This window comes from Sciurus carolinensis, chromosome 7, assembly GCF_902686445.1.
Source record: "Sciurus carolinensis chromosome 7, mSciCar1.2, whole genome shotgun sequence".
Taxonomy (NCBI): domain Eukaryota; kingdom Metazoa; phylum Chordata; class Mammalia; order Rodentia; family Sciuridae; genus Sciurus; species Sciurus carolinensis.
The window spans coordinates 16,828,446-16,843,414 of NC_062219.1; the positions used below are offsets into that span (position 1 = coordinate 16,828,446).

The window sequence follows — 14,969 nt, forward strand, 5'->3', positions numbered from 1 at the left end:
CACTGCAAATATTTTGCTTCTCATCAACTTTTCATCTATTTGCTTTATCATTCTGTGATTCTTGACTAAATTATTTCCATGCTGATTGCAAAATTGTGGTTTTCTAATGCCATTATTTCTCCTATGTTAATTAATTAGCATTCTACTGTAAGGAAAAGCTTTGTCTTCTTTCTCTTCATTGTACCCATGCCAGGGTCATGGATTCTTATTTTGTAAGCAATTTATAATATGTCCCTATCATTACTATTTTAACTTTTTTTTTTTTTTTCTCTCAGTACTAGGGATGAACCCAGGGCCTCACACATGGTAGCCAAGTGCTCTACCATGGAACTACATCCCAGCCCTCATTTTTTCTTTTTAGTAAAATTTTTTTAATTGTCGATGGAACTTTATTTTATTTATATTTGGTGCTGAGAATCAAACCCGTGCCTTACACATGCTAGGCACTGAGCTGCAACCCCAGCCCTCTCTCAGAAAACTCTTAACATCTGTGTCATTTTGTTCTTGGCATCTACTATCTTTTTTTTTTTTTTTTTTTTTTCCCATTAGTTTGAGATCTTCATGGTTCTTGGTAAGAGTGATTTTTCTATTGAAACTTGGCCTTTTGCATATTGTTATGAGACTCTCGATCTGATTTAAACCTGTTTTACTCCTTTTTCTAACAGTGGTCTGTGGGGGACAGTAGGGGTACCAGTGCTGCGAGGAAGAAGCAAAGTCCAGATCCCCCAGCTGGCCTCTTCTGACCCTGGCAAAGGTCTTACTGTTGCTGAACTGTTAGAAGCCCTCCACATGCCCTCCAGTGACACTGTGATGGGGTGATCTCATTGTGATTCTCTGTATGTCCTCCTCTGACACTTACCCAGTACCTCACTTACTGCCATCTGGTGGAGGTCTTCACTGAGTGGTGGGAGGTGGGTTGTTACTGGTTGGTGTGCATGAAAGGTTCAGCTTCTTAAGTTGGCCTCTCATGCCACCTGGTGGGATGTTGAAGTACCTCATAATAGGTTTCCAAAAGAAACCAAAACTCCAAGAGAATCTTTGGTTCACCATTTTGCTGGTCTATCTGGTACGAGGGCCACAGCTGTTCTGTGGAGTGCAGGATTATTGTCTACAGCTCCCAACCAAGTTCTTTGGTTAAGGAGAACAGACTTCTGACAGGGCTGCTTTTTTTGTTTATCCATATTGGTGTTTCCAGGTTGCTGGCTTCTCAGCCCCAAGTCTAGATATATGAAAGAAAAAGAACTCCCAAGGAACTCATTCCATGTCCAAGTTCCCTGGCCCTTCTGCTGCCTTCTCTCAACCCTTGAGTGTTCTTATGTTTATTTTATATATAATGTTCTAGGGGTTTAGTTCTGCCTAGTGGTAGAAATAGTGAAAAGTACATCTGTTCCGTCTTTTGGAAATGAGAACCCAGCTTTTTTTTTTGTGATTGTTGTTCTGTTCTGTTTTGTAGACCTGGGGAGTCAAAACCCAGGGCCTCATGCATGGTAGGCAAACACTCTACCACTGAGCTACATCCCTGGTCCTCCAAAAACAGCTCTCATTTTTAATTGGTGATTTTGTGTTTATAATTTAGACAGATTTAAAATATTTGGTTTTAAATCCAACAGCTTATTTCCTAATCATTTATTTAGTCAGTTCGTTTGTCTGTACCTTTATCTCTTCAATATATTTGTTTGTTTGTTTAGGTACTGGAGATTGAACCCCCACTGAGCCATATCCCAGCCCTTTTTATTTTGAGACAGGTTCTCCCGAAATTGCTTAGGGCCTTGCTAAGTTGCTGAGTCTGGTCTCAAACTTTTTTTTTTTTTTTTTTTTTTTTTTTTTTTTTTTTTGTGGTACTGGGGATCGAACTCAGGGCCTTGTGATTGCGAGGCAAGCACTCTACCAGCTGAGCTATCTCCCCAGCCCCTGGTCTCAAACTTATAATTCTCCTGCCTCAGCCTCTGGAGTTGCTGGGGTTATAAGTTGGGTCACATGCTTAGCTATTTATTTATTTATTTATTTATTTTTTATTTTTTTTTTTACGTTTACATAGGGTAATGATGTTTATTTTATTTTTCCCCTCGCCTCCACCTCTCCCACCCCTCTTTTCCCTCTATACAGTCCTTCTTTCCTTCATTCTTACCGCTCTCCTTAGCCTAACTCTAAACCTAACCCTAAACCTAATGCTAGCCCCTCCCACCCCCCATTATATGTCCTCATCCGCTTATCAGCGAGATCATTCGTCCTTTAGTTTTTTGAGATTGGCTTATCTCACTTAGTATGATATTCTCCAATTTTGACCATTTGCCTACAAATGCCATAATTTTATCATTCTTCATTGCGGAGTAATATTCCATTGTATAAATATGCCACAGTTTCTTTATCCATTCATCAACTGAAGGGCATCTAGGTTGGTTCCACAATCTGGCTATGGTGAATTGAGCAGCAATGAACATTGATGTGGCTGTATCTCTGTAGTATGCTGATTTTAAGTCCTTTGGGTATAGGTCAAGGAGTGGGATAGCTGGGTCAAATGGTGTTTCCATTCCAAGCTTTCTGAGGAATCTCCACACTGCTTTCCAGAGTGGCTGCACTAATTTGCAACCCCACCAGCAGTGTATGAGTGTTCCTTTTTCACCACATCCTCGCCAACACCTATTGTTGCTTGTATTCTTGATAATCGCCATTCTAATTGGGGTGAGATGAAATCTTAGGGTAGTTTTGATTTGCATTTCCCTTATTACTAGGGATGTTGAACATTTTTTCATATATCTGTTGATTACTTGTACATCTTCTTCTGTGAAGTGTCTGTTCATTTCCTTAGCCCATTTGTTGATTGGTATTTATTTATTTTTAAACAAAGTCTCCCTATATTGTTGAGGTTGGTCTGGAACTCCTGGGTGTAAGCAATCTTCCCACCTCAACTGGGACTTACAGACACACACTACTGTACCTAGCCTTCATTTTCAGCTTTAATTTGAGACAGAAATAGTCTAGGTTCTTTTTAATCCTTCTACTGTGTTTCCCCATCTCCTACTGAGGAGCAAATTATTGAATCAGTATGTACTTAAAGGAGATTACACTAGTTCAACTAATAAAATAAAACACTGCAAAAGCATGTGATGGCACACACTTGTAATCCCAGGTCTTTTGGAGGCTGAGACAGGAGGATCACAAAAAGGTGGAGACCAGCATCAGCAGTTTATTGAGACACTGTCTCAAAGTAAAAAAATACAAATGCCTGGGGTGTAGCTTAGTTCAGATTTGTTGTGTTTTGTCAGTAGAGTATGGGGGAAAAGAAAAGTACCTTCTAGCTTGGCACAGTAGCACACACCTGTAATCCAAACTACTCAGGAGGCTAAATCAAGGCCAGCCTCAGCAACTTAATAAGGTCCTAAGCAACTTAATGAGACCCTGTCTCAAAATAAAAAATAATAAAAAAGGGCTGGGGACGTAGCTCAGCAGTACAGGTCCCCTTGATTCAATCTCCAGTACCAAAAAAGAAAGAAGGAAGAATATCACTTGAATTCCACCTTTGTTTCTGATTCACAGAATTATCTTTCAGTCAAAAGCTTTTTTTTTTTTTCTCCTGATGTAGAACAAATCACCTGCTGCTGTTACAGAACCAGAGACAAATAAATTTGATAGTACTGGATATGATAAGGACTTAGTAGAAGCTTTGGAAAGAGACATAATTTCTCAGAATCCCAATGTTCGATGGTAAGTCATATCACAATAAAATAATTAGGTGCTGTTAAAAAAAAAAAAAAAAGAAAAATTAAGATCATTAGGTGCTAATGATGATTTTTGGAACAGAAGATGAAGCAAAGAAGCATGTACTAAGGATCTATCCTTTAAGACAGAACCACAGTATATGCAATATGAGCAGGACACATAATAAAGCACTTCACTTGAACCCAGGTTATACCAATTTGTTTAAGATTTTTTAAAATTAATAAATTATATTTAAAATGAGAATAAAATCCTAGAAATTTCATCTTCTTTTTGGGACATCTTCTAATGGTGAGAAGCCAGTGATTTTTATGCATGTATCTTGCTTATCTATAGCATTTGACAAATGTTGCTTTGGTGTCCTTTTACTAAAAGCAGTAGTTATTAACTTTATTAGTATTATTTCAAATAAAATATCTGTAATCTATCACAATGCATAATTAAAGCCCATTTCAAAACCACAAAGTTAGGCATATTCTGTTATATATTTTCCATTAAAACCTTAATGATTATTAGGTACAAATTTGTGTACTACTTAAAAATTTTTGGTATTTGATATTTATACAGTGAAAATTCATTTTCATAATAAAATTGATCTGTGTACCATTAGTAGTGGTAGGTGCTCTAGTGGTTAGGGATGACTTCATAGTAATCTTTGTGATACTCTTTAACTGTGGCATTTGCCTTTTAATAGAGTTGGAGGCAAAGCAGCAGTATTACAGCCTGTCTCTGCTTTATGCCCTTTGTATTCTTTGTTGTTGTTGAATGAGTTAATTGTTTCTAAATCATTGGGGGGAGGTTATAGAGTGAGCATCATAAGAGCAGGGATTTAAAATGATATGGCATGATAGTACAGATTGAGCATCCCTAATCTGAAAGTCAAAAATCTGAAATAATTCAAAACCTTTGAGCATAGACATGACCCTCAAAAAGTTTCAGATTTTGGAGCAATTCAGATTTTAGGTTTTGCAGTTAGGATGCTCAACTGGTATCTATGGAAATATACTAAAATCTGAAACATTTCTGGTACCAAGCATTTCAGATGAGATAACTCAGATGTTTACTTAAGAGGTTTATAAGCCAGTGTTCTAATAAGCCAAGGTGAAAACCATTACTGCCAAGAATTGAAGACAATTTTATGTACACTGATTGGTGCGGTGGGCCTCATCACAATATATTAGTTCGCCAATGCCCAGAGAGAGTCTTGACATTGTGTCAGCAGTGTACAATTGTGTGCTGTCAGTGGTTCTCAGTATACATAGAGTTAAATATATAATCTAAGGGACTGTTGATGAATTACCTTCTCTTTCAGGGATGATATTGCTGATTTGGTAGAGGCTAAAAAGTTGCTGAAGGAAGCTGTGGTGTTACCAATGTGGATGCCAGAATTCTTTAAAGGCATTAGAAGACCATGGAAAGTAAGTTTATTATTCGTATGGCATCAACAAAGTAAATGATAGTGCATTGCTATCGAGAGTCACTATTTATGCACACTGTAGAAAATGGAGGAGGAAAGGGGAATAAAGAAAATTTTAAATTAAAAAGTATGCATTGTGTTATTCAAAATTTTGTTTAAACCAAAACCTATTGCAAGATATCTAGAGTAAGCTGGGCATGGTGGCACATGCCTGTAATCCTAGCCACTTTGGGAAGGTGAGGCAGGAGGATCACAAGTTCAAAACCAGCCTCAGCAACCTAACAAGACCCTGACTCAAAATAAAAATAAATAAATAAAAAGGGCTGGGGATGTGGTTCAGTATTTAATAAGCGCCCTGGGTTCAGTTCCTGATAGCACACTCATGAGAGTAAGAAATAAATATTATTTCAGAAACCGTATACATAGCAGATTTAGAATGATCTTATATTGCAAATATGACCTTGGTGAATAAAAAATACTCCTGTTTCATTTGTCATATTACATATTGTCATATTGTATTTTTGCTATTGTTCTTAAGAAATTGAGAAATATCAGCATCTGTTGAGTCCTTTTTAAAGTTATGGGCTGATATGACAAGAAACCATCAAAAAACTCTTAGAGTTTGAAAATATGTTAATTGGTAATAGCATTTTTATTTTTTAAAATTCTTTAAATGTTAAGTGAGAAGTAAGATGCACAATTATACATATATTTAAGTAAACTGCAAAAAAATAACCTAATGTGGCTGAGCAAATAGACTAGGAAATAAATCCAGATGCTAATATTATAAACTACTTTTCCTCTGAGTTCCAAATTTTCAATAATGTGATTATCTTTTTTTTTTGTAATAGAAAAAGTAGGTCTATGATAAATATCCTATTTATTTTTGTTTGTCCCTTTTTTTAACATATATGCTGTTTGAAATTTGATATGTAGTAATGTGATTATTATGACTTGATTCATACCAGTAGTCCCAGCTACTAGGGAGACTAAAGCAAGATTGCTTGAGCCCAGGAGTTTGAAGCCAGTTTGGCATCATAGGGATAACCCATCTCAAAAACAAAGCAAGAAAGGAGAAAGAACAATGACAGATAAATCTTTTGTGTATTCTGTTATCTTTCCATCAGGGAGTATTGATGGTTGGCCCACCTGGCACAGGAAAGACCCTTCTTGCTAAAGCAGTAGCTACAGAATGCAAGACAACATTCTTCAATGTCTCTTCATCAACTCTGACTTCCAAGTACAGAGGAGAGTCTGAGAAGCTTGTTCGTCTTTTGTTTGAAATGGTAAATGAGACAGCTCCAATAGTGATTCATTTTTTACCTCTAAAAGGAGAGAAAATGAGTTGTAACTGTCTCTAGTGTGTAGATTAAGTAGTCAGAATGACATTCTGTTCAGTCATCTTCCTGTGTGTATCATTCTTTACAAATATGAGTAACTTGAATTTCATTTTGTCTGCTTTCTTCAGAGATAGAACCATATCTGCTAATTTATGTGCATGCTCACATGTGCAGTCAACATTACTGCTCTGCTATAGGGGTCTAAAATACTATTTTTTAAAATCAGTCTTAGTTATGATATGGTAAATGCAGTGTTGTAACAGCGCCAAAAGGTGAGAATCCTAAATAGTTGGAGAATTTAGATCTCTTGTAGTCTGTTAACTGTACCAAATACCTTTAAGTTTAATGACCCAATCTTTGGATTGAGTTTTTTGCTTCTTCTTCTAAGTTTATTTTTCTTTATTCCACTTCCACAAATATAAGTACCAGTAGTGAAATACAATTCAACAAGTTCTTGTAGTGTTTAGTTGAATTCAGCAACCTTTTATACTTCAGACTTGTTAAGCTCCATTGATTACTTCAGTCTTGCTTATGTATTATGTATTAGGACAGAGTTATATAACTATATAGACAGTGACAAAGACATGAATTCTTAATCATAGTGGACAAAACATTAGGTGGCCTTACTAATATACCAAATCTTCCTCCCTAAGCTCCAAAGTAAAACAAGCAAACTAAAGTCTTCACAATTTTAGTTTACCCATTTTCTGAAAAGATTTGTTGTAATTCTCATGTGCTTTCTCCTTCCTCTTGAACAATTTATAAGCCAGCAGGCAAATTTTAACAGATTGGTAATGACATATAATAGTCCATAGCAAAACAGGAATCTAATTGAAAATCTCTTTAATCATTTTGAAAAAATAATTTGTACATTGCTTGAGGGGGAAAAGTATATTGCTAATATTCTGGAATAACTTGGTCTTAAAAAAATAAGTTAAATAGAGTGAAATGGGGTGTGTATGGAGTCTTTAGAATCAGGTGGCCTGGGTTCATATTCCTCCCCTTTTCTGATCTTTGGTCGCTTTATCTATATTAATATAAAACTTATCTCTGTAATGTTAGAGTGATACCTGTTAATACATATAAGTTACTTAAAATAAATTGATTCATAAGGGCTCAATAAAAATAGCCGTTATTATTTAAGAGTTATTTGGTATATTTTCTAGTATAAGGTTTTATATGTAAGAAAGCTATTTTCTACCAGGTGTGGTGCACATGCCTGTAATGCCAGTGTTTAGGAGCCTGAGGCAGGAGTAACGCAAGTTGAAGGCCAGCCTCAGCAACTTAGCAAGACCCTGTCTCAAAATAAAAAATTTTGAAAAGGGCTGGGTATGAAATAAAACTATTTTCTTCTGTGGGAGTATACCTTTACTAAGTGGTAATTTGCTTTTTCTTGAACCCAGGGTCTCGTGGCTGTATTTCCAGCCCTGCATTTTTTTTTTTTTTTTTTTTGATAAGAAATTTTTCTTTTTTTCTTTTTTTTTAAATTTTATCTTTTTAATTTGTACTCTTTAGATGGACACGATAGTAGAGTGTATTTTGACATACTATACGAACATAGAGTATAACTTATTCTAATTAGGATCCCATTCTTGTGTTTGTACTTGATGTGGAATTTCACTGGTGGCTCTGCATTATTTTTTATAGTGAGATTTAGATGGCATTATCAAAAACATTTTTTGCTGACCACCCTGGAGTTGCCTAGGGAAATCTTAACCATTGTTAAATAAGTTTCCGTTTATTTGGAGTATATTGTTGAGTTATGCACTTGATCACTGGCTCAGGCACAAACCAGTGCCTACAGTTTGGAGCTTCTGCTCTGGTTTAGACGACATTCACTGAAACCAGATTCTCTTTCCCCTCTTCATCATGGCCTCATTTTCTCAAGGAGTAAATAAAAGTGCACTGCCTTTTATATCTTGGTTTTGACTTGCTACAGATGACACCTCTGTTAACATGTCCCCCCAGAATCCCGCAGTGAATGTTGAGCAATTCTCAAGACCTGTATTTTAAATAAGACTGCTTAAATTTGGTGAAAATGTCCAGATTTCAAACAATATAGTAACAGACACACAAAAAAAGTAATTGTGTGATTTTTTTGGTATTGCCAAGAACTTTTATATTCAATTATCAGAAACCCAATCAGATGATTTACGTGTATTCTTTTTTTTTTTTTTTTTTTCAGTGCTGGGGATTGAACCCAGCGCCTTGTGCTTACAGGGCCCCCAATCAGATGATTTAAACAAGAATTTTATATATATATAAAATGATGTAACTGGGAATTTTCAGAAGTCACTTTTAAATATTAGACTTGCAAGAGCCATCAGTTCAGATATCCTCATGAATCTTTCTCATAACTCTCATGACCTCTGGGTTGGCTTTGAGTTTAGGCAGGCCCAGTGATGTAACTAAAATAGCTATCAGAAGCCTAAACCTTCTTTTTAGTGTCCTTATGGTAATCCCAGGGCAATTAGTCCTTATTTCCAGTTATTCAGGCAGGAGTGCAGTGGTAAATGGACAGTTTTGAGTCACATGCCCAGACCTGAAACCATCATCTTTGGTCAGAGAATTGGAGTGATCTGATTGGCTAAGCCTCAGTCATCTTCTGGAGCCTCTTCAGAAGTATTGGCATATGATAAAACAGCAGTGGTCTCCAAATGAAAAGAAGACTTCTCTTGGTGCTGTGCAGTCAGAAAATTTGAAAATTTCTCCACAGCATCTTCCCAGGCCAGCCCAAACCAGTGTGGCACATAGCCTCTGCTTGAAGTCAGATGCTCCTCCATACCTTTAGAACCTGAGAAAATCAGTAAGGTGATTCTTTGCAATATTTCTGCTTGGTGTGGCAGCACATGGATTGAAATTTAATCTTTTTTAATTTAAGTTTTGTTGGTAGACGGTTCCTAGCTAGAATTTTGATTGATACTTTTTTTTGGATACTTTAATGAAGAAAAGTTCATTCTCTCTCCACTTCTTGAAAAGAAGTACAAAAATTTTATACATAGTACCTAAAGCCCAAATAATTTATTAAAAATGAAATTAAGCCTCTGGAGGGAATTAAAGAATTAGAATTTTAAATATTCAATTAGAAAATACAGTGGAATTTAAATATTTGGATTTTCCAAATAAACAAACTAAAAATAAATCCATTTTTTGGAGGCATCTTCAAAATGGTTAATTGCCTCTTAGAGGATACTAGATTATAGCTTCATGCTTCAAAGAATTGATAGACCCAGTATGATTGCATGTTCAAGTCTTTTATGTTCACTAGTCCGCTGTGGACTATTTTTAGAGAAAACTTTAAAATGCTGTTTGTTCATTCAAGTTGTTTTCTAGAAACTTTGCTCATCATTTTTGTTCAAATATTTTTTTTTTTTTAGTAAAATTGAAAAAACAATAAAGTTTATTCATGATGAACCTTAGAATCTAGTAGAGTCAATATGCATATAACACATTGAAAAACAATGCTGAGACCACAAATTTCACAAATATTCTATGCATTTTTAAACTGCATTAATTTAGGTTATAAGACTAGCAAAAATATTTACATGTCAATTTAAATGTCAAAATAGTTATTTAACAATTAGTAAAATATTATGCAATATATCATTATTTATGAACTAGTAAAAAACAGAAATGTGGGATGGAATAATTTATTATGTCTTGAGACAGGCATAGTAAAAATGTTGGAATGAAAGTGGAATATTCAAGTAAGCAAGAGAAAGTTATACAATGTTGTGTTTCCTAAAACACCAGGGAATGAGAGAAAGAGAGAGAGAAATAAAAGGTCATTATTATGACTTTTCTAGACAGTAAATTCACATTGTTTATAAAGTAATTAAATGGGGGAAGCATCTTATCCATCCCAAATATGTACTATTATTATTGCTGTTGTTTTCTTCAATAGCCATTTATTCCACTAATTCAGATAATTATTTACCAATATTCTGGCATTCTTGAAGAGTGAGGGATAGCCTTCTCTTAAACATTTTCATCCTATCAATTGAATGTGGCTTGAAAAAATCCACTTGGTTTCTGGGAGACAGTCAGGAGGCTTGGTCCTGCTGCTGCATCTTTTGGGATACTTTCTTCCATGAAGAAAGCCCTAGGAGGTTGGAAGTGGTGCCACAGTCCTTTGATTCCTAAGTCAGGAGTGCACTGTCTTTAAGATGCTCATCTATATTTCATAGGGATATTCATGCTTGCACAGGCTCTTCAAGGAGACACCGCTGCCACCAGGGCCCAAGCAGAGTCCTGTAGCACCTTCCGCTGGGGCACTGCTGCGCCCACTGTCTCCAAATATTCTTGTGTAATGATTCCATTAGTTTGAACATTTGGTTTACTGATTAGTAATAAACTAATAAATCATAATAAGTTGCATCTTCAGTCTCTTTAAGAGAAGGTTGATACTGTTGTCATAGCTTAATACTTGACTAAGACCTATTTAATGGATCAAGATTAATCTTTCCTGTTATTTTGAGGAAGAAATGTGTTTAATGTACAAAAATAAACCTAGGGGGTACTATTGAGCAACAAAAAGAAAGCATACATCCTACAACATAATGAAAACATTATGATAAATGAAAAAAGACATGAAAGTCTATATATTGTATCATTCCATTTATACTAAAATATGCAAATTATAACTGCTATTCTACTTAATATCTGAAGAGATTAAGATAAGGCAGGTGTGGTGGTACACCCCTGTAATCCCATCTATTTTGGAGACTGAGGCAGAAGGACCACAAGTTCAAGGCCCTCCTGGGCAATTTAGCAAGACTCTCTCAAAATAAAATTTTTAAAAAGGGCTGGGAATATTGCTGGGCTCAGTGGCACACATCTCCAATCACAGCAACTCTGGAGGCTGAGACAGGATTGTAAGTCTGAGACCAGTCTCAGCAACTTAGTGAGAACCTTGGGGATATAGCTCAGTGGTCGAGCAGTTGCCTAGCATGCAATCCCCGGTACCCCACTCCCCACAGTGTTAACATATACTTATTAGTCAGATGAAAAAAGGGTTACTTTAATTAGAATTTCTTGGAAGAACTCTAAATGATTTTATTTAAGGTAATGGTTCTCCAAAACCAAATTTTTTCTAGAACTTTTGGACACTATTGTGTTTAATGTTTCCCCATGATAGTTACCCATTATTATTATTAGTGTATGATATAATCCTGTATGTCATTCAAATATATGTAGCCATTTGTATTATTGTCATACTTAAATATGTACATCTGCATTAGAAGCTCTATTTTAGTTATTCTATCTTCTTCCCCCAATATTAGGGCAAGAGGAAAAGATGCACAGTATGGCAGCCTCCTCAGGCATTTTCTAATTGCTAACCTGCCGGTTATTTTTAAGTGAAATAAAAATTTGTTGTTGCATGGTTTCTTCTTTAGGCTCGATTTTATTCTCCAGCCACCATATTTATTGATGAGATAGATTCCATTTGTAGTCGAAGAGGAACTTCTGAAGAGCATGAAGCAAGCCGAAGGGTGAAAGCCGAGCTGCTGGTTCAGATGGATGGTAGATATGTGTCTATGCATGAATTAACTCAGGGTGGGAGGTTGCCAGGTGTCTCCAGCTCCAGTGAGTCAGGCTCTGCCTGTAGTGCTAACCTTTTAGTCATAGTGCGTCGCTTTTAACTTTTAATTATGGTGTTCATAATGCCAGGTGGACTAGAGGAAGCTGGTAAATAATGCCCAGAGATTGATTAATAGCAGTACATATGGTACAGTGGCAGTGGTGACACGTCTGAAATAATAGCCCCTGCTAGGAGTGTTGGCGCACACCTGTAATTCCAGTGACTAGAGAGGCTGAGGCAGGAGGCCACCCTGGGAAACTTGGAAAGATCCTGTATTTTAACCTATATTTTTAAAAAAAGGAGGTGGGGCTGGGAACATAGTGTGTCATTTGGTTTAATCCCCATTACCAAAAGAAGAAAGAACAAAGGAAAAATAATGTCCATCTGTAAGACACCCTTTAGAATATATACTAATGTCTTATTCTTGACCATGAAATTGAAATAAGTGCAGATAAATTGGCCTAAGAGAAGGTATATATGCTTTTGAGAAACTTTCTAAATTGATAGGTAATTGAACTGAGCTTGAATTGAATCAATTACTGATACAGTAATTGAATACAGTAATTGAATCAATTACTGATAGGTAATTGATTATAGTCTATTCCAAGTCATATTTTTGCATACTTTTACAAAAACTCATTTTCCTTGGATTATACAGTCACCTACTTACCAGTTAGCTTTCTAAGTCTTAAGGAGGCTTGAAGACTACACTACTGTGTATTGTTGTGCCAAATATTGTGTTGTGCTAATAGGTGTCTTTTTATTCTCTCCTGACCCTTCTACTAGGTGTTGGAGGTGCTTCTGAAAATGATGACCCTTCCAAAATGGTTATGGTTCTGGCAGCTACTAATTTTCCCTGGGATATAGACGAGGCTTTAAGACGACGTCTTGAAAAGCGAATCTATATTCCTCTACCATCAGGTATCATCTTGTCTCAAAGCTCCTGTTAACACTCTGGTAGTTTTTTGTTGTTGTTGTTTTTCTTAATTTAGAATTTTGTATTAACAAAGAGACAAATGTAAGCTATTTTTCTTTACATTACTAGTTTGGCTACTTCCAGAACCTAGAAGCCTTGATAACTTAGGGAAAGCAAAAGTTCAGTGAGGAACAGCTCTTGAAATTTCAAGCAAAAGGGCTCTAAGAATTAGAAAGCAAATCAAAGTAGACTTGAGAAAAAAATAATACACTATGTTTATGTTGAAGACTTACACTTTAAAATTTGTTTTTACTATAGCAAAAGGCAGGGAGGAACTATTACGAATAAGTCTGCGTGAGCTGGAATTGGCTGATGATGTTAACCTTGCAAGTATAGCGGAAAACATGGAAGGTTATTCAGGTGCAGACATTACCAATGTGTGCAGGTACGTATTATTTTGAAAGCAAAGGTTTTTGTGATTACACACTTTTTACAAAGTTTTCATATAGCATTAAGATAGATAAATTATAGTCTATTTAGGGTAGGGTCATAAATTTTAAGTTAAAGTTAGCAGCTGCTAATATATTTGGGTATCTTGTATATCAGTGAAGAATCCACAGCTTTCTTTTTTCCCCACGGTTCATTTGAAAACTCCAAGTTTAAGAAGTTAATGTTAGAACAATTTGGGTTAAATAGGAACTGAGTAATTGTCTTGGATATTAAGTTTATTGGTACACTCCTTCACTATATTGTTATAGGAGAAATGATGTGAAATACATTAGTTTGGCACATGCATGGAGTACAGTAGTAGTCTTATTTTCAGTGAACATATCCTAAATGTGATGGTGGAAACAGTAAGGATGAAAAAAAAAAACTAATCCAGGTGATGTGGCTACATTTTATCTTAATCTAAGTCTTAGCTCAAATGCTTTTTTCTGGGGATTGAACCCAAGCCTTGTGCATGCAAGGCCGGGACTCTACCAACTGAGCTATATGCCCAGCTCAAACCCCTTGCTTTTTAACAAGGAGTTTTTAACAAGGCGTTTGACTGCCCTTGCTTCCTCATCTCAAGTGGGATTCTTGGGGGTCTGAGATGATGTGTGCACAGATAAAGCAGCTATATTGCTGCCTTTGCTTAAGTGGTGGCTACAATTAAGGATGAAAGATGGTGGAAGGAAAGAACTTGAATGTGAAGGAAAAGGAGAAACCACCTAACTTGATCATTTATCTTTTATACTACATGGATATATGTTATGTAATTTTCTAATTAACATTCTCTTCTGTCTCTATGGTGTTTATTCTTCACTGAATACTTGTAATGGCTAGCTTTTTTGCCTTTTTAAAACTTGTTTTATACAGCAGTGACTTAAATTGATTGCATCCTTTTCATCATGAATGATTTAATTGCTAAAAAAAAATTCAGAATAGACCTTGTATTCCAATGTTAAGATCTGATGCAATACAACATGTTTAATAAGATCTTAGAGAATGTTACACTACATGCAGTGAAAAATTTTTGTTTAGTCAAAATAACACTTTGTGACTTTTTTTTTTTTTTTAAAAAACACCTAGGGATGCATCCTTGATGGCAATGAGAAGGCGTATTGAGGGTTTGACCCCAGAAGAAATTCGAAATCTTTCAAGAGAAGAAATGCACATGCCTACAACTATGGAAGATTTTGAAATGGCTTTAAAAAAGGTTTCTAAATCAGTATCTGCTGCAGACATTGAAAGATACGAGAAATGGATATTTGAATTTGGATCATGCTAAATTCTCACATGTAAACTGTGAGAAATCTGCCTTAAGTCTTTGAAAAATAATTAAATTTAGTATTTCATTGCACTGAGTGCTATATTTTTTTAAACTTTCATAATGGTAAGATTTTTAAAATCCTTATAATTCTGAATAAAGGCAATTTTTTTTTAAGCTGCAAATTTGTTTTAACAGTGCCTGGTTTTTATTTCACTGATCACAAATGTTATTAATTCACTTGGAAC

At 35.6% G+C, this 14,969-nt stretch overlaps 1 protein-coding gene across 3 annotated transcripts in view; it reads left to right on the top strand.

Annotated features, from left to right (window-relative positions):
• Katna1 (katanin catalytic subunit A1) overlaps positions 1-14,920 on the top strand; it is a 45,664-nt gene extending 30,744 nt beyond the window's left edge. For all 3 annotated transcript variants that reach the window (XM_047557952.1, XM_047557953.1, XM_047557954.1), the window contains 7 exons: positions 3,582-3,705; positions 5,030-5,135; positions 6,262-6,420; positions 11,871-11,997; positions 12,842-12,976; positions 13,290-13,416; positions 14,544-14,920. In XM_047557952.1, coding sequence (XP_047413908.1) covers positions 3,582-3,705; positions 5,030-5,135; positions 6,262-6,420; positions 11,871-11,997; positions 12,842-12,976; positions 13,290-13,416; positions 14,544-14,742 — 977 coding nt within the window. In that variant the 3' untranslated portion in view covers positions 14,743-14,920. The remainder of the gene's footprint in view (positions 1-3,581; positions 3,706-5,029; positions 5,136-6,261; positions 6,421-11,870; positions 11,998-12,841; positions 12,977-13,289; positions 13,417-14,543) is intronic.
• Positions 14,921-14,969: the final 49 nt, after the last annotated feature.